The following is a 26,379-nucleotide window of genomic DNA, read 5'->3' as shown; positions in this document are numbered from 1 at the left end:
TCTTCTGCCATAACTGCAGCCCAGTGGATGTCCAAAGCTGTAGTATCTTTGGATCCTCCCACAGATCCTTCAGAACAGGATTGAGAGAGAGAGAGAGAGAGAGAGAGAGATTTGGGATCGGTTTTAAGCTATGCATACCATATATCGTGTAAATGGTTCACGTGATATCTTTTTCATAGCGCATAAATGTGAAAGTTATGGAATTTGTTTGCACAGGGGATCATCCATGATTAAACGGTTAAATTATGAATGTGGCAGTGACCATTGTGATATTTTAGTGTGGAGCCAATACACACACACACACGCACGCACATACACGGCTCGAGCAAAGGGCTTCGAAATGATCGTGAATTATGTTGCTTTAGGGAAGAAAAACTTTCACGATAATGTATAGGTAATGGCATCCTCTCTCTCTCTCTCTCTCTCTCTCTCTCTCTCTCTCTCTCTCGGCTAAAGAGAGGTCCATTAGTCAGGAGCTTCGACTTTGTCGAGGAATACCTATTAAGATTCCAAATGTTGGGGATGCTAAGCTTAGCCTTACAGACATACAGACAGACACGTCACTACTTCGTTCTAACTGGCCGTCTACCAACTGAATGAAGTAGAGTTACAGAAACAAATTGAAAATAAAAACACCTGAACGGATAAAATCACTTATTTTTAAATTATGTATGTATGTATATATGTGTGTGTGTGTGTGTAATATATATATATATATATATATATATATATATATATTATATATATATATATATATATATATATATATATATATATATATATATATATATATATATATATATTCTCTATGTTGATTTCCTTGGCATTATTGTTTAATCTATAGTTTTATACTTCTCTTCATTTGAATCTAGTTTTCTCTCTCTAATTACATGTTATGTGTTCTAAGGAAGATTGTATTGTTCAGTAAATTACTGGAGTACCTTTTTTTTACCTATATACGGTATGTGTATGCACATATTTAAAATTATAGTAATATTTTTGAAATAATCTTGCCGACGAAAAATTGCGGTTAGCTTTCACAAGGACAGCATCCACGCAACCAGAATAACCAAGAACATACTCGTAGGTAGGCCTTATGCCGGCACGGCCTCTTGTTCAGTGACCATCCTGTATGTATTGGGGGGGTGGCTCCAAAAGGTGGTAGCCGGTCAGTCTTCCAACTGAGGAGGCAAGTTTAGTAAGATATTTGTATGTATATATATATATACACAAATATATATGGATATATATTATACAATATATATATATACACACGTGTGTGTCTGTGTATGTGCGCACGTGTGGCCTAATACGTAAGCGATTGCTTTTAAATTTTGAATTAAAATCTGCATTCTCCTCGCAAAGAAAAGATGGTTCATTCATGGTTCTTTAGAATGCAGCATCACGACTCCTACAATATTCCCTTTCCTGAATCAAGTTGCAACACTTGGCGACCTTCACTGAGAGGAAAGACTGCTGGTCTCATCACATAAAATGTTAATGGCTTAGAAAGCTTTAACTTGTACGTTAACAGTGTTGAAGTGTTCATGTTTAAAAGATTTTATTTTGTCGTGTCATTTGAAATAGTTGCATTCTTTATAATAAATAGCGATTTTTTTTGTGATGTCCAGTAAATGGAAATGTGCCTTGACACACATTTCTGTTTTCTAGATAACGGAGAAAGAAAAACTATTCATTATAAAAAAATGCAACTGTTTGAAATGATATGACAACATAAAATCTTTTAAACATAAACACTTCAATACTGTTAATATGCAAATTAAAGCTTCATAAGCCATTACCATTTTCTGTGATAAGACCAGCATTCTTTTCTCCGGGAGAATTTTGGTGCACGAACAGTATTCATAGAAAAAATATTACCACACTGACTAACAACTCAGGCGATGCATTTACGTACACATTCGTCTACTACCATAATGCCGATAATTTTATTCTTCATTAGTATTTGACTGGTTATAGTCGTTAAATATTCCATTTTTCCAGAGAGACACATCGTTCAGATTTTTGTAAAGGATCGTTTCGTTTTTCAAAATGGTGTCAAAACTTCCGTTGCATTTTAAAGAATTTTAATAAGAGTTGAATGAAGTATCAAAATCATTTTCAAGTCTGGCATTTCTTGTTGTTCATTTTGAGTATCCTTTCTTTCCAGAGATGTCAAAGTGTGAGGTAAACTGTATTCATGCGCACATTCATGCACGCGCGCGCAAGCACAAGCGGACACACACACACACGCACAGACATATATATGTATATGATATAATATATATACATATATATTATACATATATACATATACACACACGCATATATATATATATATATATATATATATATATATATAATATGTGTTCGCATGTGCTTGCGCGCTCATCACGGCGCATGCATGAATGCACGCATGAATATCCATACAACCCACTAAGCGGAAACCGAGAATGCCTTACACAAAGTAACCGCGAGATTTACCAGCACCCAGCCATTCCCGAAAAGCATTCCGGAGGACGATAGTTCCCACTGGAAAATACCACCGCGGAAAATAAAGTGGCTGGCATATCAGATTAAGGCGATCGTGCACCCAGTCCCAATGCAGGTCATTAATATCTTCGGGAAAAGGAGCCCGAGGGAGAGAGAGAGGGAAGGGGGCGGAATGGCCGTAAATGGCTGGATGGGATGATGGTGTAATGACCTGGGCTTTATGGAGAGAGAGAGAGAGAGAGAGAGAGAATTTGGTGGTACCGTAACTCGTACTCATATATATGCAGTATGTGTGTATATGTGTATATATATATATATATATATATATATATATATATATATATATATATATATATATATATATATACAGTATATATATATATATGTGTGTGTCTGTGTGTGTGTGTGTGTGTACTGCATGTATTTGCTTTGAGACGAAGAGAAAAGTAAGCTCAGTATTTTATCTACCCAATATGAACTCACATATACATACATACATATATATATGTGTGTATATATAAGTGTGTGTGTGAGTATGTAAATTGGGAATTAATTTCCACTCCTAAAGTTGTTTGAACACGCATCCAAGATGCAATAACGAACAACATTACAGTATTACTGACCCCTTATTGTCTCAATTGATTTCAAGTTACCCGTTCATATATATTACGTGAAAAGGTGATTTACAATGTTATCTATGGGGGCGTTCGAGAACTTTCTACGGAATATATATATATATATATATATATATATATATATATACATCTATAATGTATGTATGTGTATAGAGGTTTAGATCACCCGTAACTCAAGAGAACGGGTGATTGAACATTTCGTTTTCCAACGCGAAGAAGGCTCTACTGAAGTAATTGATCCGTTTGGTCATTTGTAAGCGCGTGGACGCATTAGGCAGTTTACGGGAAAAATCATGAACTGTCTGTTACAGCAGATGTATAATAAAAGAGATTTGTTTTCCGCGCTCTTTGCTATCCAAGCAAACATTGCCTTTTGAAAGGATTTATTTTTAAATTTCCGAAAGTTGAAATAGATATATAATACCCCTATTTTATTAAACTAATCGTCGATATCCTCAACAACACCTTTGCGATATATTTTACCAGTCAACCGAGTCTCGGAGTTTGCAGCAATCTCATTATGAATTTGGCGTTTACGTAATACAGAATACTCTTAAACGTTCATAGCATCGTATATATGTTTATTGATTTTCGTTTTGCATGCAACCAACTTATAGTTAAGGACATGGTCTATATACACACTTACGCCAGTGGAAGAGAGAAAGGAGAACTGAGCCCTCTTATTTGGCTTGCAAGTGCTTAGAACTAGAAGCGTAAGACATCGTTAGTTTAGAAAGGAAGCTTTATACATTCTTGCTCCAGGGAACTTCACATTAAGCTCCCATTTTCACACTTGCTTAGCTGGTTTACTTATCTTAAGCTATGCTGCTTTCAATTTTCCATACAATTGGAGGTTAGCTGTGATGTCGAACTAGTTCTTACTCTGCGGATGAATACATTTCACCCGCTCCGGGATTCGGGAAAGAAACAGAGGAACGCGGTTGTACCGTAGTACCGTAGTCTGTTAGTTTGCATTATGTAGTGTGTGCTACAGCGCTAAAGGTTAATGGAATTCTGGATTTATCAGTCAGAACGACACGGCAATCCATTACTTGAAGTCTGTAAGGTAGGTGGTATGTGATTTCATGTTTTGGTTGTAGGTGGCTAGTAAAAAGATACGATGGTGTAAGTTTTTTCACGAGTATGCCTATGCAGTGAGTGCATTACGTGTTCAACTTCAAAAAATAGGCTTTCTTTCAAGAATGATTTGGCTTTCGCCTCATCATGCAAGATGACTAAGGTCACACACGACCGTACTTTTGATTATAAGCCCACTTCCAGCTCTTAATCCTTTCCCTCGTTCTTGCTTGAGGTTAGGCTATAGACTGCGCGGTCGAGGTGTTGCCCCTGACATTTGGCTTACCAGTCCAATGCTGAAGAGTTAGGCTAATCTTCCCCACGGACAAGTTACGTTTAAACTACCCAGTATATATGTATGTATATATATATATATATATATATATATATATATTGTTTGTGTGTGTGTGTGTGTGAGTAGAGAGAGAGAAAGGGTTTGACTTCAGCACCCCTATGGTGTAGTAGAGAGGACGCCTCCCAAAATGAACTCTGTTTTTAATAATGATGATGATGGTAACCTTTGCAACGCAAGTTTACTTAACCTAAGATGATAACGAGTTACTGGAACATGCAACAGACCTTATCATTTTAGTTCAAGCAGAAGTGTATCAATGAGTCCCAAGTTTTGCTAAGCTTATTTATTTGTACTGTTGGTTATCGGCCCCAGAACGCTCAGTGTTATTGCTCGTTTCTCTCTCTCTCTCTCTCTCTCTCTCTCTCTCTCTCTCTCTCTCTCTCTCTCTATTTTTAAGGCCTCGGATACGTAAAGCTGGCCGTATCCCTAACAACTATTACTAGCAATACTGACCCACACTCCCACAATAAAATTCTATTGATACGGCATTGGTACGGATCACACAAACACACACACATAAGTGAATTCAGTGATGTCGAATACAGGACGGTCAATTCTAAACATATAAGTAAATTTCTGATATATCATCAGTCAGTTGGGTATATTGGAGTTAGTTATTAACCAAGAATACGATTTTTAGTTGTGACGTCACTGACACCACAGGGTGGGTATATTATTAAAGGCCATTGTGTTCAAATAGCCACAGAACTTGTCTTTATATTCAGTGTCTGTAAGATTGCACTGTATAAATAAGTATTTCGAAATACTGGTTTATCAATATAAAATATTGGTTTATTAATATAAAATATATATTTGTATAAATGCAGCCCCAAGGCCGTATTTTATGAGCTTGGCTAATTAGGGCCACTTCGTTAGGATATTGTTTTTATTGTTAGTCAGTGACAGCCGAAGTGCGCCTTGCGCAAGAAACTCCTTTTATGAAGGCGTAGGTTTGCATCCTAGGAAAAATACAGATTACTGAAAGAATTTGTAACATATATATACATATATTGTGTGTATATATACATATATGTATATATATACAATGAGCAACTCTGTATATACATACACATATACATATATATGCACGTATACGTGTATATATATATATATATATATATATATATGCATGAATATAATCGAGAATGAAATTTGCTAAATTTTCCCGTATATTAAAAAAAATTAATGGCTATAAGGAAAGGCAAGAAGCCAGGTAGCGAAATACTTAGGTTAGTGCTCGGCTTTCAGTTTAATTAATCAAGCATGAAATCGATTTTAACATAACTTTTGCAGAAGGGGAATTTGAACTGAACCGGTAGGCCTTTTTAGACACGTCGTTTTTCGAGAATTTATTTTGTCGGCTGAGGTACAGTCGTTATTGCTGTTGGACTAAGTACGTAGACAGACGTTTCACGATGAAGCCTAATAAATGAATTAAAGTTCATTTTGTATTCGTAAGTTTTATTTGCTGATATCAATAAAGAAAAGAAAAATAGCATTACTAAATTTTTTATGTACTCGCTTGTGATCTCTTGAACTGGTGGGGAGTGATAATGTCTCTCTCTCTCTCTCTCTCTCTCTCTCTCTCTCTCTCTTAGGTTAAAAACGTTTCAAAATTTATTTATTAATGCAATTATTTTTTAGTCAAATAAAATAAATTTTTCTTTTAAACAGGATATTCATGAAGTTCAGAAAATTAGCTTTAATGAAGTTCTGTTTCTGAAAGAAACTCCTTGGAACATCTAGAAATGCTTTAAGAGAAATGTAATATATAACTAGACACATATTTCTTCTTTTAACATAAATTAACATAACTGACATTACAGATTCGTATAATAGTACTTTAAGACAGAGTAGATGGGATTTTACGCAGAAAAAAAAAAAAAACGAAAGAAATGGCTCCATTGCCAGTTAGTGTTTGGAGCGATATGTATAAAACGATTTCAAGTACAGTCGACGTCAAATTTCCTGTGAGCGTTATCCACAATTCCTCGCGATTCTGCAATTATGCTTTTTAGTAACTCGCGTTTCTGGGTACACATGATTTCCTAGAAAGCAGCTCTGCATGAATGACTCGTATTCAAGGTTGTTGTTGTGCCGTTTTACCTTCGAACTGCAATTGAAAACTCTCAAGTCTTTTGTTACTTCGAGAAATTTGTTTGGGAAAACCTGTGCTACGGGAGATTTTTTTTTTTTTTTTTTTTTTGGCAGCATTAGGCTGAGTATGCCACGATTGGAGGCATTTGAGTGCATAAACTTTATTTTATGTATTATTGTTTCTGTTCAGTTCGTTAAGACTTTTCATTTTATTCGTTACTCTTAATCTGTCTTAACTTGAAGCGTGAAGCTATTGTTAGTATCTTTGAGTTGTTATAGCGCGCTCTGATATCCTTCCAATGAAACTTCTGTCAGTTTTGTGTCTAACTGCTTTACTGTTTGGTATTTTAGTTTCCTTTGCTTACTTACATCGTAAGATGATACTTGCAATCATTACCTGCGGTTTAGAACATTAAAAAATGTTTTTACTTTTAAGCAAAGCATAGCATATGTGTGTATATATATATTTATTGTTATTATTATTATTATTATTGTTATTATTATTATTATTATTATTATATATGTGTGTGTGTTACGTACACATATGAATATATACATGTGTATATAATATATATATATACACGTATATATTCATATATATATATATATATATATATATATATATACGAGTATATGTATATATATATATATATATACATATATATTTATGTGTGTGTGTATAAAACAAAAACCGCTCCTTAAGCGTATTAAAACGAAGGCAAAACAGAAAAGCATTGCTTTTCGGGATACTATCTGTATACCGTTTGCAAACACTTAGGGCTCTGGTAGTGACAGGAGTGTCATTTACGGAGACAGCACTTATTGCAGTGATGTGATTCTTTAAGTTGTTTTTAACGACCGTCTATGAGAATTTTTCGTCCAAACCCGTCACTGTATCTCATGTAAAAGGCTAGAGTTTCGTCCAAGATGAAACTCTTTTCCGTTCTCCCTCTCCTGTTTTATATGGGGAATTTTCGTCTTGATATAACAGAATATTATAATATTATATATATATATATATATATATATATATATATATATATATATAGAGAGAGAGAGAGAGTGAGAGAGAGAGAGAGAGAGAGAGAGAGGGAAACTGTAAGGGTAAAAGTTAGTAACCAATGTCCTTTGAGTTAGTTTGCTTAAAACCTGGTACTTATGCAATGAAAAGGTGACGAAGGCAGAAATATGGTATATGGTAGCTTACGTGAAAAGAGATGTAATGGTCTTGCGGAGAGAATGGAGCATGATAGATTTGTAAAAAGTGTACGGTTTAAAAATCCTTTAAGGATGGAGGACAGAAGGACCTGGAGATGGCTTGGCAGATGAAGTAAAAGTGGTGCTGGAAGTCAGGGGTCTCAACATCCAGGAAGCAACTGTGTACTTGCAAGATAGAAGTAAATGGCGCAGCCTTTAGAGTAGTATTAGACGTGCTGCAGATAAGTCTTCTCTGTAGATATATAAGTCGGGGAATATTCCGTAAGTTTTCTGCGCAGGGGTTTCGTTCACGCTCCGGCACTTATAGTATGAATGTGGCTGTGACTGTTGTCTAGTGTTTTCTCTTGACCTCCCCGTCAATGTGAAAAGGCCTGATGTTGAATGTGTATGTATATATATATATATATATATATATATATATATATATATATATATATATAATATATAATATATATAAAATATATATATATATATATATATATATATATATATATAAACTACCCCTAAGCTCATGGCACTTGTGGAACACAGTAAAGCTCATGGCAATTTGAAATCCCCTGGAGAGGGAGAAGTGGCTGTAGGTCAGCGTAAAAATTAAACTGAAAAATAAAATGTCGGAATTGAAAGTCTATGGAAATTTAGAGGAAGGTATCTAATAATTCAAGAGTCCTTTGTTTTGTCTTTTTTTTTTACCACTGATCACTATATATTAACTTCATACATTTATATATATATATATATATATATATATATATATAATATAATCAAAAGCTACAAACGTCCTTTAATATCCAATTACGTTTGTAGCTTTCTTGATTGTATATGAATCACGGTGATGTGATAAATAGTCATATATATATATATATATATATATATATATATATATATATATATATATATATATATATATATATATATATATATATATATATATATATATTTATTTATAGATAGATGCATATGGATAGATATTTTTATATATAATAAAAGGTATGACTAATTATCATTTTTTTTAATATTTTACAAAAACAGATTTTTGCCGCTTCTATCCAACTTCTAAACGATCTATATATTATTTTAGCCTGACGTTTGACTAATTTCCTTTAACAGTATACATTTTAACCTAGCTTGTGTTCTTAGATTACACTCACGTTTAAGGTTTAGCCGTTTAGATTTTGAACCTCTTGAATGACTTGTTAGTTTGTACCAGTCCTCTGAACCTTGACCTTTTAGGAAGGGAAAAAGGGGAAAAATATATGAGTAGAGGTGCTTAATTTACAAAGCATTATCACGTAGCTTTGTAAGTGGTTTTCAGTCCTAGTATTGGCAGAGTGAATTTTCATGTTTGTGTTTTTAGAGTGCAACTTATCTTCTTGGAAGTTTTTCTGTGCTTTTAGAGTGCAACTTATCTTCTTGGAAGTTTTTCTGTGCTTTTAGAGTGCAACTTATCTTCTTGGAAGTTTTTCTGTGCTTTTAGAGTGCAACTTATCTTCTTGGAAGTTTTTGTGTGCTTTTAGAGTGCAACATATCTACTTGGAAGTTTTTCTGTGCTTTTAGAGTGCAACTTATCTTCTTGGAAGTTTTTCTGTGTTTTTAGAGTGCAACTTATCTTCTTGGAAGTTTTTCTGTGTTTTTAGAGTGCAACTTATTTTCATGGAAGATTTTGTAAGCATAATTCATCGTACTGCCTTTAGTATTATGTGAATACAAATTCTCAGTTAACTATTATTGTCGTAGAATTTTTTTTTAATTAATTAACCAAATAGCCTACGAAGATTGGTAAAAAGATTGTCTATTACGATTCAACAGTACAGTAATAGTTGTGGAATAATGATTGATCTGATCAGTTAGCTATAAGGTATTCACGATCCAGCTGGTGTGTTTAATATTATATTCTGAATGAAAATATAATAACTAATGAATGCAATATATATATATATATATATATATATATATATATATTTCTGACTCAGGATCGAACCCAGGTGCTTCAATTGAAAGGCAAGGGTTCGATCCTGATGTGAGTCAGAAATTCATTTCTGTTCCACAAGTGATTGTGTGTTGATTATTTCTATATATATATATATATATATATATATATATTATATATATGTTTTATATATACACTTATACATATATATTTATACGTATGTATATATATATATATATATATATATATATATATATATATACGCTCGTGTGTGTGTGTATTAGTAGTTATGATAATCAAAAAACATTATTGGAGAAACATATGAATTGAGAAATAAATGCGCTTCTCTCCAGATAGACGAAGTGTGTCTGGCAGTCCTCCAAAAATAAACCTGAATGATGATGATGATGGTGATTATAATGAGGATAATGATGCTTATTGTGAAATCATCACAGTGGAATGCTAAGGTTACATTGTCAACAACACGAGAATGTTAAATGTTAAAGACTATTTATTTTCGGGTGCATCATGAGCCGGGAGCCGTGTATGATGCTTGTTTTACAGAAAGCAATATAGATCAGGTGTTTATAGGATTTAGTTTTTTATAAATATTATGATAATTAAAATAGTTAATTTTTATAGGAAACTGACAATGCGGACGCATGGAGGGAACAGTCAGGGTAGAAATTCTCTGAGGAAATTATTGCACTCGTAGGTAGTACATGATATACTTGTTTTCATGACCCATATATCATTATCGTTAGTTCCTTGAGTCTCCATTATGTTTGCATTGCTGATACTCAAACTACATTTCTTTTGTAGACCAACTTATTATTCTGCTTGTACGCCAATATAAACACTTTTACGCAATGAAATACCTTATTTTACGCTTTAAATATCAATGTCAGGTGATGTATCAAGCTTATGATGAAGTCGTTTGTATGTAACAGATATAAATTTAACAGAATTTGTCACCCGTAACAAGTTCTGCGTTGGCGGGGTGGGTAGAGCTCTCGGTTAGCACGTTGTTGGCCCAGCGTTCGATTCTCCGACCGGCCAATGAAGAATTAGAGGAATTTATTTCTGGTGATAGAAATTAATTTCTCGTTATAAGGTGTTCGGATTCCGCAATAAGCTGTAGGTCCCGTTGCTATGTAACCAGTTGGTTCTTAGCCATGTAAAATAAATCTAATCCTTCGGGCCAGCCCTCTCTAGGAGAGCTGTTAAGCAGCTCAGTGGTCTGGTTAAACTAAGAAATACTTAACTTTGTCACCCGTAATTGGGTAGTGCCATCAGTGCACCTCATGCGGTGCATGCGCTTAAGGTTCTTTGCAGCGTCCATTCGGACCCTAGCTGCAACCCCTTTCATTCCTTTTGCTGTACCTCTGTTCATGTTCTCTTTCTTCCATCTTACTTCCCACCATCTCTAACAGTTGTTTTCATAGCTCAACTGCGAGGTTTTCCTCCTGTTACACCTTTCAGACCTCCTTGACTCTCAATTTCCCTTTCAGCGCTGAATGAGCTCGTAAGTCCCAGCGCTTGGCCTTTGGCCTAAATTTTATATTCCGGTTCCAGTTTACATAATTGGCACGTTACAACTCCAGAGGAAACTCGTTACAGTGACGTCGGGACGTTCAATTTCTCCAGTTCATTATCGGTAAATATTTGCCCCTCGAATATATCGCTGAATTTCCTTATCAGGAATGTTGTTTACGTTGTAAATTGTTTACGATGTAAATTTTCATTACTTCAAGAAGTATATTACTGCACCTTATTAGTCTGCTTTTGCTTAATAGGACACAGAACTGCGTCAGGTCGTTATAGCGACCAGTTTACGCCGTCAGGAGTTTTGCCGTTGTTACGTCGAGTTTTTGAATATATGGTTTCCTTTGCCTCAGAAATTTTATTTTCGCGAGTGTTCTTTTGCCTCAGAAATGTTATTTTCGCGAGTGTTCTTTTGCCTAAGAAATGTTATTTTCGCGAGTGTTCTTTTGCCTCAGAAATGTTATTTTCGCGAATGTTCTTTTGTTTCCGAAATATTTTCGCGAATGTTCTTTTGCCTCTGAAATGTTATTTTCGCGAATGTTCTTTTGCCTCAGAAATGTCATTTTCGCGAATGTTCTTTTGCCTCGGAATTGTTATTTTCGCGAATGTTCTTTTGCCTCAGAAATGTTATTTTCGCGAATGTTCTTTTGCCTCAGAATTGTTATTTTCGCGAGTGTTCAGAAACTTATGAAAATTTGTGGAGTGCGTTATTATCAAGATATTTGATTTGATTTGATTTTCAGATAGTGTTTTTATTTTTGTCAGAAATATTGGTTTTATACCTGAAAAAACTTACAACAGTTTTGCCTTTTCGATAAATGTTCGTTTCATGTTTTATAAACACCTACAGTTTTTTCGCCCAGAAATATTCATCTGTAGGCATTACTTAGGTTCTTTGCAGTCTCCCGTCGGCCCCCAGCTGCAACCCCTTTCACTCCTTTGACTGTACCTCCGTTCATATTCTCTTTCTTATATCTTTCTTTTCACCCTCTCCTATCAGTTGCTTCATCATGCAACTGCAAGGTTTTCCTCTTGTTACACCTTTCAAGCTTTCTACTCTCAACCTCCCTTTTAAGTGCTGAATGACCTTATAGGTCCCAGCGCTGCAGGCCTAAATTCTGTCTTGCATTCCATTCCAGAATTATTCAAGTAGTGGTCTTTTTACAGTAATTATCATTCTTTGTGAAGTTGAATAAAGTGTCTCTTGTATGTTATTATCAAGATATTTGATTTTCAAATAGTTGTTTTTTTCTCAGAAATATTCGTTTTTTCGTTTCATGTTTAAAAAAACTATTTTTGCTTTTCCGAGAAATATTCGTTTCATATTTTATAAACATTACATTTTCGCCCGGAAATATTCTTATAATTGTCTTTTCACAGTAATTATCATTCTCTGTCAGGAATAAAAAAAAGTGTCTCTTATTTCTCGTCCCCTGAAAGCGTCGGAAATATTCGTTTTATGTCTGAAAAAAGCTAATAATTTTGCTTTTCCAAGAAATATTCTTAGTTTCATATTTCTAAGCACCATCTACATTTCCCCCCAGAAATAACCGTGTAATGGTCTTTTCACAGTAATTATCATTCTGTGCCAGGAAAAAAAGAAAAATGTCCCTTGTCTGTCGTCCCCAGAAAGCGGCGTGTGTCCACAATGACGTGCATTCGTGTCCTCTTCGTCTTATTAGGCGCATCTCGTCTGCGTGACATTGTCTCAAGGCAGGTTTTGAATTGGGGTCGTGGCTGTCTCATTAGCTCGGCTGGATGGCCCTCTCTCTCCCATCTCGTCCGAAATGATAGGCTCTTGGCTTTAAAAAAATAATGCAGATTGTGGAGAGAGAGAGAGAGAGAGAGAGAGAGAGAGAGAGAGAGAGAGAGAGAGAGAGAGAGAGAGAGAGAGGGGGAGTTATTGTAAAATGTTATATATTTATATATTATATATATATATATATATATATATATATATATATGTGTGTGTGTGTGTATAATATATATATATATATATATATATATATATATATATATATATATATATATATATATATATATATATATAGATAACATTTTTTCAGCACCTCTCTCCTCCGTATTGTAAAATGTTATATATATACATATATATATATATATATATATATATATATATATATATATATATATATATATATATATATATATATATATATATATATATATATATATCTATATATGACTATTTATCACATCACCGTGATTCATATACAATCAGAAAGCTACAAACGTCCTTTAATATCCAATTCACTCTACCTCGGAAGTAATATATTTTCATATATGTTACCGAAGGGGAATTTTTAGTTGATAATAAGTCCACCGTCCCGGGGCCACTGGTTAGTGTGTCACTGTAGTCCTGATTCCTCGTCCGTCGCTGGTTCGACCCCACGGGACGGTGGACTTATTATCAACTAAAATTCCTCGGTAACATATATGAAAATATATTACTTCCGAGGTAAGTGAATTGATATTAAAGGACGTTTGTAGCTTGTATTTTATATATATATATATATATATATATATATATATATATATATATATATATATATATATATATATATATATATATATACATACATATATATATATACTGTATATATATTCACTGTATATATATATGTACGTATTGAGAGAGAGAGAGAGAGAGAGATTGTTAAATATTGTAAGTAAAGAGAGGCTAGAATGAGATGGAGAGAGAGATATTTTAAATGTTGTGGAGAAGGAGTGTTAAAAGTTGTAAATATAGAGAGATTTAAAACGTTCACATTATACAGACAGACAGACAGAGTTAAAATAAGTAAATTACAAGAGAGAGAGAGAGTGGAAAACGCTGCAAATTACGGAGTGAGAGAGAAAGCGAATCACGAAACGTTGAATTTCCAGGTAAATGAATTACGTTCTTATTTTTATTTCATTAACTTGAGCGAAGTCCAATATTTCAGAATCAGTCATTTAATTACCGGCAGCAGATCAAAAGACTAGGAATTAGGAAAGCCAGTGATTCTGCGATGTGATTTTTGTGTCGTGTTCTCTTTTGGAATCGAAACTTATTAGAAATTGCAATGTGATGTGGTCTCCGTACGCGAGTGTATATTTGCGTAAAATGTTCAGTAATTAAGATATGAAATTATTGGAAGGCATTTCTGGGGTTCATGAACATTGCCGTTGCACCCCAGATTACATGATCAAACTTGACCTGTCTCATACTTGCATCGTCCCCGTTGGCGGTAGTGCCGTCAGTGCACCTCACGTGGTGCACTGTAGGCATTACTTAAGGTTCTTTGCAGCGTCCCTTCGGCCCCCAGCTGCAACCCCTTTCGTTCCTTTTGCTTGCCTTCTTTCATATTCTCTTTCTTCCATCTGACTTTCCACCCTCTCTAACAGTTGTTTCATAGTGCAATTGCGAGGTTTTCCTCCTGTTACACCTTTCAAACCTTCTTACTGTAAAGTTTCCCTTTCAGTGATGAATGACCTCATAGGTCCCAACGCTTGACTTTTGGACTAAATTCTATGTATATTCCGTACTTACGTCGTTGATTGATTGATTAATTGATTTGTTGATTGCTGCCAACTGGCGGGACATTCATTGAGGGCATCAACGTCGGCTCTCTCCTGAGGACGATGGCAAATAGAGCTGGCTGTTGGAAAGTAAATGCAAACACCCCCCCCCGTTAGAATTATTCATAACAGCCGAATCCACAACAGCGGCAAAATGTAATTCACTGAGAGAGAGAGAGAGAGAGAGAGAGAGAGAGAGAGAGAGAGAGGTCTGAATGATTTGAATCGACAGAGAAAAATTGCACTTTGCATTTTCTCGTAACTCCGCCTCTGTGACGACGGAAACCTCATTTAAAACGAGTAGCATTTCTATTCCCCGTGTGGTTATTGCGTTTCGAAATGTTTTTTGAGTCCGGAGAACGGGAATAGACTAACTCTGAAATTATAATGCAGTAGCATTTATTGGTGGATTGCTGAAAAGACATTTTAGAGTTTTTATGTGGTGGGCATTTTTTTTTTTTTCATAGAAATATGTTCGGGAGATTTGGATGGTATAGAATAAATTGTGATTCATTCTCGTTCAGATTCAGAATGGTAAGCGCTTTGAAAATAAAAGGGAATTATGTCCTTGAAACTTGTAAATGTATGATTTTAATATATAATATATTTATGTATATATATAATATATGTATATATATGTGTGTGTGTGTATCAAAAACCTATGTATTTAATAGAAATTTAAAGGAAAATGTATGAATACGAAATATTATTTACAGTATATTATTTTTATTTAAACATGTATATATATGTATAATATAATATACATATATATATAATATATAATATATACATATATATATATATATATATATATATATATATATATATATATATATATATATATATATATATATATATAATATTGTGTGTGTGCATGTGTATATAAAGGAGCAGAGTATTTGAGATAAAATGAAATAATACAACATGAGTAATAACTAAATAAAAAAACGAAAGAATCAAATATCCAAAAGTGCCTCTGACGAAAGAAATAATTTAGCAAATGGGTCTTTTGGTAAAGGGGTTTTGGGGGAGGGCTCACGGGGAAGGGCGCGGGGAGGGGGCGGGGTAGGGTAGGAGAGTGTGAGTGAGTAGAAGTTCCTGCGTCGCAGCGGCGTCGAAATTAGATTCATTCTGAACCTCCGCCGCCGCCGCAATATCGTATTTCTCTCGATGTGTCCGTTCGTAAGTGCTCAGGTAATGCGAGACGAGGCGGGAGGGACTCTCATGAGAAACAATAATAATAATAATAATAATAATAATAATAATAATAATAATAATAATAATAATAATAATGAAGAAGGTGTTTCTCTTCGGGTTCTCTCGTCGCTGATATTTTCTGGAAAAAAGTTTTTGGAATTTTTTTGGCTAACGGGCTGACGCGTGTATTGTGCCCAGAAATGCCTATTTTGTCATAATTCCTGCTTGTTCATGCTGCATATAATGTCATGTTCTCCTTACAATATATATATATATATATATATATATATATATATATATATATATATATATTATACATATATATATTATATTTATATGTGTGTTTGTATACAACGACGAACAAATTACCTTTGTGTATCAGTTACACGAGTGGGTACAAACAGTTGTTTTTCTTAATAGCAGATTCTATCAGGCAAAAGAGACTACATTCCGAATCAAGCAAGATTTTATATATATAGACATTTTTTCGTAAATTTAAAATTCCCACCTTGATCGAAGTCCGCCACTTTTGCTGAAGTGGCTTTATGTGTTCCGTCTTTCCATGAACCGCCAGTGATCCTTGAAACGAGCCTTGAAATATAGGCCAGTTTTCAGCAAAAGGCTTCTTGAAGTATTTTTAGGCAGTATTCTTTCCCGAGAATGCTGTCCTTGCAGTGTTTTGCAGTAAGGGAGCTCATCGACATCTTTATCTGCAAAAGTTGAAGCTTGAGTTTATTGTTAACCGACCGACACACGATTTAATGTGAAGGTTATACTGGTATCCGCTGGGGTAGAAAGTATAACGCGTTATGATGTCCATTTTCTGACGCTAGAACTCGTCGCCTGTGCTATCGTCTGGTGCGCTTCCACGTGACAGCCTTTACTGCAATCCATGTTACCCGCAACGACCGAAGTTTTGCGTAGCGCTAACGTCGTGCGTTCAAATTGCCACCATTGACATTCAGTGACATCAACGAGAACCCATTTGCCAAATAAAACTGTCAATTTCCACCAGTTCCGAAACGACATCCGGTAGGCCTTCGTTTCATGAGCTTTTTGTAAGCTTTTTTTTTTTCACCGCTTCCCATTAGAGTAATAGAGAAATATTTAGTTTTGTCGTGATGGCTGTATTTATTTTTATCGTCCATAATACCTGCGGATTTTATCTTCATCGCTTGCGGGCTAGTCTGGGGACGTTCAAGACTCTTAAAGGGTATTTTAGGCCTAAGGCTTGAACTGCTGTATTGCACATTCATGTTTTTATTGAAGATCTGTTAACCTTGGTCATGCTTTCAGCGTGCCATCGTAACATCTTTTCAGAATACAATTTCTTGTTAGGTTGTAACATCTTGTGCTTTTCCTTGTTAAATTCTAGTCATCATGTGTTACGGTTATTGGTTTGTGTCTTTGTTGTTATTCTCTCGTTATTGTTTTTCCCATCTACGTGTCTCTGTGAGTATTCGCATTTGCTATCCGTCGCAACTTTTGTTTTTTGCCACTCAATTTATCGCGGATGGGACCCATACTCTGCGGGATTCTGTCTTGAAGAAGAAAAATGGGTTGCAACGGTATCAGTAGGTATACTAAAAAGAAATTACGTCCATTTTCGAAACTTTCACTTTTCTTTCGTCGTGGCCTCCGGAATTGTATTGTCTGTTGTGCCGCGATAATTGATTTTCCTTTTGAGTGGTAATTGAGCACTCGAGTTTGGTATATATATATATTTTTTCAACCTTCTTTTACTCTTTCTCCTTGATATTCTCAAGTCTGACGATCCCTTAGCGAAGCCTCGACTCGTTTGTCTTTGTTTTAAGTTATTTCACGAAAGCGGTGTGCTTGCCTCGAATATTTTATTACTTTTTGCATTAAGGAACGCTTGCACAAATGGGAACCTGCTCCTATAAACCGTTAGGTCTGTCCTCAGTGCACCTCACGCGGTGCGCTGTAGGTATTACTCAAGGTTCTTTGCAGCGTCCCTCCGGCCCCTAGCTGCAACCCCTTTCATTCCTTTTACTGTGCCTCCGTTCATATTATCACCTCTCCCAGCAAATGTTTAATAGTCCAACGGCGAGGTTTTCCTCCTGTTACACTTCGAAGCCACTTTTTACTCTCAATTTCCCTTTCAGCACTGAATGTCCTCATAGGTGCCAGCGCTTGGCCTTTGACCTAAATTTTATATTCTATTCTGTTCTGTCAGGTCTGTCCTTGTTCTCTTAGGCAGATCAGCCCAGACGATTTGATTCAGTTAGCTCTTTCTTGGCCTTCCCATTCTCCTAGATTCCTAGAATATTGACGTGTCCACGCAACAGCCGACCTTTCAATTATTTCAGCCATTAATCGGAGAGTAGGTCATAGCTGTCACCACCGGTAAGTGATCAGTCTGTAATGCTGAGTATTAGTCTCTCGTGTGATTTCATTACAAATATTATCGTCCTATTTTATGACGTATTATTCTCTTCATGGCTTTATTTTCGAAAACTCTAAAAGTCAAGGAATGATAGTATTATTCTCTTCATGGCTTTATTTTCGAAAACTCTAAAACGTTAGGGAATGATAGTATTCTTATACCAAGACTCCCTTCCTTAGACTGCAGCAGATCTCACTTATGAGATCCATAGATATTTTATTATTGTATAGTGTATGTCTGTTTAATGTTGACACTTTGCCAAGCAAACTCCCCTTTTTTAACATATTCATTATTTGTAATAACTGCTTGGATACGTAAATGAGGTAACATCAGTGATCTGTTGGCTTGACACTGCTATGTCTTCTACTCAGTAGGTTCAGTTTTTACGACGTCTGATGCTGAGAGCGACGCTAAGTGCTTCGGTCTTTTAAATAAGGATTGTAAATCTTTTGCATATCTGTCGAGTAATGATAAGGATTGTAAACTTCTATCAAGTAATGCCACGTCATCAGCATAACCAGGAATTGCCAGATACTACCATCAACTCATTCGATTCCACCTCTCTTCTCTCCGCTGTCCTGCGCATAACAAAGTTCAGAAGTAGTACAAAAATGTTGGGAGATAATGAACATGCATTGCAGTACATCACAATAATTGTGATGTACTGATTTTCACGTTAATTATTGAGTTTTAAAATCAGAGGACAGTGGACCATTGCCAATCACATCATATATGCCACTTTGATGCATTGTTTGTATTAAACCATGACTTCTCAAAATATACTAATGCATTTCTCTGCTAATATTATGATTTGTGTATTTTCAAAACGTATGAAATTCATAATAGTGTTTAGTGGAATTCTACCTGTATGTTGCATTGTATATTACAGGACAATAGTTTGGTCAGTTTGGTCTACCGCCCCTGAATTCTGACTGTTCATCTCTTAATTTCCTGTCAAGAGCTTATTGATTTCTCTTCAAGAGGACAATTCCTGTGATACGTCTCCAGTTTCAACAATTCCTCAGTTGTCCCTCCCTTGACAACTTCACATTAATTATTCCCAGTTCCAAGTCACTCGGATTATCTTCTTGAGTGGTCCATATTTCGCGAAATACCTTCTTTGATACTTGAAGCGTTAGATGGGTCTTCCTCTAGTGTGTCTGTTGCTATTCCTGTGTGACTAGGTGCTTTCCAGTTTGTGAGGTTCTCTAGAGTATTTTAAATTTCAGGCGAAGGTTCGCTCATATCTATAACCAGTGTTTTTTTTGTGGGGGGGGCGGTGGTTATGAAACAAATACAGAATCTTTAGAATGGCATACTTGATCCATAACCACTTCAGTGTACTCTTCCCACCTGTTTGATGCCTTAGTTTCTGAATTAGAGGAATATATTTCTGGCGATAGAAATTCATTTCTCGTTACAATGTGGTTCGGATTCCACAATAAGCTTTAGGTCCCGTTGCTAGGTAACCAATTGGTTCTTAGCCACGTAAAATAAGTCTGATCTTCGGGCCAGCCCTAGGAGAGCTGTTAATCAGCTCAGTGGTCTGGTTAAACTAAGATATACTTATCTTAGCGTCACCCCTTCGATTTTCCAAATACCACCTCTTTTGACGTTTCGCCAAGCTTAAAAGCTGTGATATTGTATTTTTATTTTTTTGCAAACCTTAAAAGCTATGGTATTCTATTTTCTTGTTTTTTTTTTTTTTTTTTTTTTTTTTGCTAACCTTAGAGCTGTGATATTCTAAATTTTCTTTGTACAAACCTTAAAAAGCTATGATATATATATATATTTTTTTGCAACCTCAAAAGCTGTGATATTCTATTTTTTTGCAAACCTTAAAAGCTATGATATTCTGTTTTATGCAACCTCAAAAGCTACGATATTCTGTATTTCGCAAACCTTAAGAGCTTTGATATTCTGTTTTTCTTTCTTAAACAAACGAGTATTCATTCCCGTCTAAACTGTCAACTTTTTGTCTATATTTTTCTCTCATAGGCCTTCCGTTTAACCTCCTATATCCCTTTTTTTTTATTTACTTCTCACTTTTCTGATTCCTAATATTTTTTATTAGTAATTTGATTTATTACTTGTGTGTCACTTCCAGGGGCGTCATTTGGGAGCTGGGAGGGGGCAACTGCCCCAAGACTCAAGTTGCCCCCCTCAGCCTCTGCCCCCCTCACACCCCAAGCCCCAAGAGAAGTAACAGCAGCAGGTTTCCATTATTCCTATTTCCCATTATTCCTACCGAAATTCAAATGTGTCACCACATTAAGTTATATATATCTATCTATCTATCTATCTATCTATCTATCTATCTATCTATCTATCTGTCTGTTTGTCTATCTATCTATCTATCTATCTATCTATCTATCTATATTTCTCAATCACACACAATGTTTGCTTGGCTTCCTATTTTGCTGAAATACCTTGCTCATGTGGCTTCAAAAAGCACATAAAATAGCTCAAAAAAAAAAAAAAAAAAAACCCGACTCGTTAGGATCGCTTCGCTCGCCAAACCATCTTTGTCCCCCCAACAAAAATCTGAAATGACGCCCCTGGTCACTTCTTACGTCAGCACCCGTGTGAAGAATTGCGTTGCTGCTTACTCACTGATCTCTGATCATTTGATTGTGGCAGTACTTAGGTGTATCCTTATACATGAAAGGTGTTCCTCCAAGGACCATGATATTGGTTGAATGAAAATTGACAAAGCAAGTTCATCCCCATTTCCTCTCTCTCAGCCCGAGTATTCCCATAACGAGTGGATAGAGTGGTAACGACTATTGTAGAAAAGTAAGTTGATTGACGCCTGGGAAAATGTCCTGTATGAAAAAGAATGAAAAGGGGGCTAGGGTTAAACTCACTGAAGTGGGAGAAAATGGAGAGCAAGCAAAATTCAAGGGTGGGGTCGCTGTGCCATCAGGAAACGTGTCAGGATGGAGGAAATGAAATGACTAAGTTCTGGGGCGGTGAAATTAGGAAATCAGAAAAAGAATAAAGTTGATGGTTTTGAAAAGCAGTTGCAGAAAGAAGCAGAATGATAGTAAGATAGTTAAGGACAAAGTTGTTGGAAAAACTGAAGGGTGTGTTGACAATTTTGGGATTAACCAAAGAAAGTACATTTGGGAGGGAGGTTTATTTAGGGAAGTAAATGGGAAGAGAAGGGTTAAAGAGTAAATGGATCTTAGAAAAGAAGGCAAATATCGATAAACTGCCCGAAGAAAAAGTAGTTAGTAGTTTGGAGTTGAAAGAGGAGAACAGAAGAGTGGCAAAGCCCAGTTTTATATATATATATATATATATATATATATATATATATATATATATATATATATATATATATATATATATACACACATTATATATGTATACAGTATGTATATACACACACACACACTCAACACATATATGTATTTACACACAATGGGGAGCATGGATATCTTTGCATATACAAATATGTATAAATGCTTGGTTACACATGTAAAATTAGTCGCAAGCATTAATATAAATAAACCTTATACACGTTTGAAATTGATGCTGTGTATCGGAACTTACAGTAGGTTGTTGATGTAAATTTGGGCAAAGGTGTTTTATGAGCCCGGGTCACTAATTAAGCCACCGATATTTATGTCGCTTGAAATGGCAGAGGGTCATTTGCATATAGAAGACAGCAACCCTTTGGTTGTGTTTTTGCTTTGTTGTGAAAATAATTAGGAATCCGTGGCCTCTGGAATACACATTGGTTGTCGTATATGGTTTCTAACGCTTTGCCAGACTCAATCCCGCGTAGGGGGGTTAATGCCGGCATTTCACCTCATGCGGTGCACTGTAGGCATCACTTAAGGTTCTTTGCAGCGTGCCTCGGCCCTTAGCTGTAACCCCTTTTATTCCTTTTACTGTACCTCTTTTCATATTCTTTCTTCCATGTTACTTTCCACCCTCTCTAACAGTTGTGTCAGTGCAACTGCGAGGTTTTCCGCCAGTCACACCTTTCAAACCTTTTACTGTCAGTTTCCGTTTCAGCGCTGAATGACCTCATAGGTCCCAGTGCTTGGCCTTTGGCCTAAATTCTGTATTCTGTTCAATCGGACTCAGTCTTTATCGTACGCTGTGCTTATAAAGATTGTCCAAGGTACGCTGTGCTTATAAAGATTGTCCAAGGAAGATTGAAACTGAAGATGCTTATATATGTTAGGCAAAGGGACTTCACAAACTATGTTAAAGCCTAGTATGATGTGCCAGCATATTCCCTCAGCGTCCTACATATTCCTACATATTCCCTCAGCATCCTACATGTGCCTACATATTCGCTTCAGCATCCTGCATATGCTTACACATTCCCTCAGCATTCATATACCAACATATTTCTTCAGGATCCTACATGTACCCACATATTCCCCCAGCATCCTACATGTGCCTACATATTCGCTTCAGCATCCTGCATATGCTTACATATTCCCTCAGCATTCATATACCAACATATTTCTTCAGGATCCTACATGTACCCACATATTCCCCCAGCATCCTACATGTGCCTACATATTCGCTTCAGCATCTTACATAAGCCCTCAGCGTCCTACATATGCCTACGCATGTCCTCAACATCCTGCATATGCCTACCTATTTCCTCAGCATCCTACATATGCCTTTATATTCCCTCATCATCCTGCATATACCTGTGTATTCCCTCAGAATCCTACATGCCTGCATATTCCCTCAGCATCCTACATGTGCGTACGTATTCCCCCAACATCCTACATCTGCCTACCTATTCCCTTCAGCATCTTACATATGCCTGCATATTCCCTCAGCATCCTACATATGCGTACATATTCCCCTAACATCCTACATATGCCCGCATATTCCCTTTAGCATCCTGCATAAGCCTGCATATTCCCTCAGCATCCTCGTAAGGGCGCGGTCTAATATCTCTCCATTTGTAATGTCATACGGTAGATGACGTCACCGTAGGAAGTGGCAGCATGATTGAGGAGGGCAATCGGCGTCCTTAGATTACTTTACATTACCTTAGATTACCTTAGATTATATCATCTGCAGCTGCAACCTGGGAGGGTTGCATTTGCCGTAATTATGGTGCAGCTTCGAATTTGGAAGGTGTACACTGCAGTTCGCAGACTGAGAAAGATTGGGGAAATTTTACATCAACTTGGATTTTCCTGTTGGGTGGGAGGCGGTTACTTTGTTTGTTTTTGCGTGTTTTGTTTGTAAATACTTATAAAGTTGTTGCGTTGCTTTAATTATTTTTTTTTTTTTTTGCATCGTATGCTTTGAATGATTGAATTGTTAGTCAGTGACCTAAAAATTTTAGGCTTGTAAGTCATGTGTTTATTCATTTTGAGTAATAATAATAATAATGTGGAATAAAAATCCATAATTATATAGTAAATATATTACTTTGTAAAATATGTAAAATAAACCAAAGACTTTCGAAGACTTGAACGGTGTTCCTCATAAGTGCTAACACCGTTCAAGTCTTCGAAAGTCTGGTTTATTTTACATATTTTACATAGTAATATATTTACTATATAATTGTGGATTTTTTATTACACAGATTGTTTTTCACGAAATTGTGAATCTATTAGCACTAATAATAATAATAATAATAATAATAATAATAATAATAATAATAATAATAATAATAATAATAAGAATAATAATAATATAATAATAATAATAATAGGTGATGCTGAGACTTCAAAGGATTAATTTATTTCCCAGGTAACTTTTAATCAGGGAAATATATATATATATATATATATATATATATATATATATATATATATATATATATATATATATATATATATAGAGAGAGAGAGAGAGAGAGAGAGAGAGAGAGAGAAAGAGGACGTTAGAGATATTGGACGAAAGAAATTTGTATGCACGAGAGCCATAAGATTTTGATATCCGTTTTTGATGTTCGTATGGAAATAAGCAAAGGGGGGGGGGGGCTGGGTGAACATGCTCTGGGAATTTCAAGAATTTGTTTGCGTTTCCCCCGTCCGACGAAATAAACAAGGAATGTCTTTACTTCCCAGAAATGACGGATCGGGAATCCCTGTTTTTCTGTCCCGGCGAAATACGCGGAATTTAGATGGATCTGGTTTCTTTCTTTCTTCTTTTGTTTTCGTTTTTGAGAGCTTTCGTAGAATAGTCTTTTCTGCGATAGCTGGCTCTGAATAGCTCGGGATGTTGAGAGACATTGATCCGTCTTTTCAGATCCAGCCTGGTCTGAGTTCTTGTATCCAGTTAATGTTAGAGAGTAAGTAATGTTCCTCTGATATTGCATTCTGTGCGTGGTCGCACTCAGGGAATTCATTGAGGAAAAACTGACCGGATTTATTCTTGGCTCAGTGTGATAGATCTTGTCAAGAGGGTCCGATTTTATGAGCTATTTGGGCAGGTTAAATGGTATTCAGTAAGGTCAGGTTCAGTGGATTACTGATTGCCGGTTCAAGCTGACGCAGGTTTGTACAAGAAATCGTTGCACTGCACGAAATAAAAAACAACTATAAAAAACGTAACCTTGGGTCTTATTTTTAGATGGGGTACAAACCACTCGACATGAAATGGCTTTCAGAAGCTTTTAACACCGGTTGTTTCTCATCAGACGCCTGCTGTAGTTTAATACTATATAACTGCTTTGTCAAGGGACGTAGTTTTGTCTCAGCCTAAAGTGAAAATGTAACCAGAGTCCCTCAAACAATAAAAAAAAAAAAAATAGTATTCTTCCAAACTGGATCAGTGAGTTCTCTCATGATTTCAGAAGCCAAAACCACAAATGATACAGAACCAAATGAAAAGTGTTATGTATGACTCGAAAGCTTCAAAGGCACCACCTTTTGGCCATAGTAAAAGTTAGCCTAAATGCGTTTTCATTCTTTGCATTTAAGAGTCGTTCATTCTATCTGTCAAGATTGGGGGTTTAGCACTTGGCTTATGAGGTCTGTTTTTGGTTGGGTGACAAATTAGATTTGGTGAGTTACATTATATTGAAGACCTTATTTTGAGTGTTTTAAGTCAGTCATTGTATGTTAATTTCTGAAGAACATTTGAAGCAGCTTTAAGTTAAGGGATTTGAATTTTCTAGATAGGAGAGAGAGTGATAATTTATTGAACCGTGTACCTGTAGAATAACATTTTGAAATCAATTTGTTTAACATATATACCTCAGTGATTAGTTTCAATCCATGTATATTGCAGCGTTGTGAGCTAAGCTCGATACTTGTTAAAGATTAAGAAAAATTAAGTCGTTAGTAATATGATAATTTTACAGAGACTAGTCATTAACGTAGGATAGAGGGTTACCTCGTATTCCATTTTGAATTTCTAATTTCTGTTCATATACAGTATTTGATTCTGCTGATTTCATCTTGAGATTGGTTGTACAGTTTTAGTTTTTCCTAAATGATAACTGAACCCATGATTGACATATATTAGACCGATATATTTACCTATAAACGAATCATAACATCACTGTAAAATTCACCGTTCGCAAACGGAAGTATAGGGAAAGATAATGTTTTTTCTAAGTGAGAAATGAACCCTTATTGATAGGCCTATGTTTAGACCGATATATTTTACCCATAAAATAATTATAACGTCACTGTAAAATGCATTGTTCGCAAACGGAAGTATATAGGGAAAGATAAAATAACTTCCGTCCCACACTTCTGTGTATGATCCAATTTGTGAGGAGGGTTGCTTCGGAGCTGCTCCGTCCTCAAGACAATATCCCCTCTGTCAGGTTTTATTCTCCTGTAATATCTCACCTAATCCCAGCTCTCCACGGCTATTGAAGGACCAGGAAAATATTATATTA

The 26,379-nt window shown here is 35.6% G+C and overlaps 1 protein-coding gene across 6 annotated transcripts in view; it reads left to right on the top strand.

Annotated features, from left to right (window-relative positions):
- Dus1 (Dihydrouridine synthase 1) overlaps positions 1-26,379 on the top strand; it is a 592,604-nt gene that overhangs the window by 422,922 nt on the left and 143,303 nt on the right. Inside the window, exon 1 of one of the 6 annotated variants that reach the window (XM_067082567.1) lies at positions 4,035-4,194. The exons of 4 other annotated variants lie outside the window; for them this stretch is intronic. Coding sequence is in view for 1 of the 2 variants with exons in the window: in XM_067082565.1 (XP_066938666.1) it covers positions 4,135-4,194 (60 nt within the window). In the remaining variant the exon portion in view is untranslated. Of the gene's footprint in view, positions 1-4,034; positions 4,195-26,379 lie in introns of those variants that run through there. One more of the 6 variants, XM_067082565.1, reaches the window with a different exon arrangement.

This window comes from Macrobrachium rosenbergii, chromosome 39 (genome assembly GCF_040412425.1).
Source record: "Macrobrachium rosenbergii isolate ZJJX-2024 chromosome 39, ASM4041242v1, whole genome shotgun sequence".
NCBI lineage: Eukaryota > Metazoa > Arthropoda > Malacostraca > Decapoda > Palaemonidae > Macrobrachium > Macrobrachium rosenbergii.
This window is presented reverse-complemented; position numbering and strand designations above follow the sequence as displayed.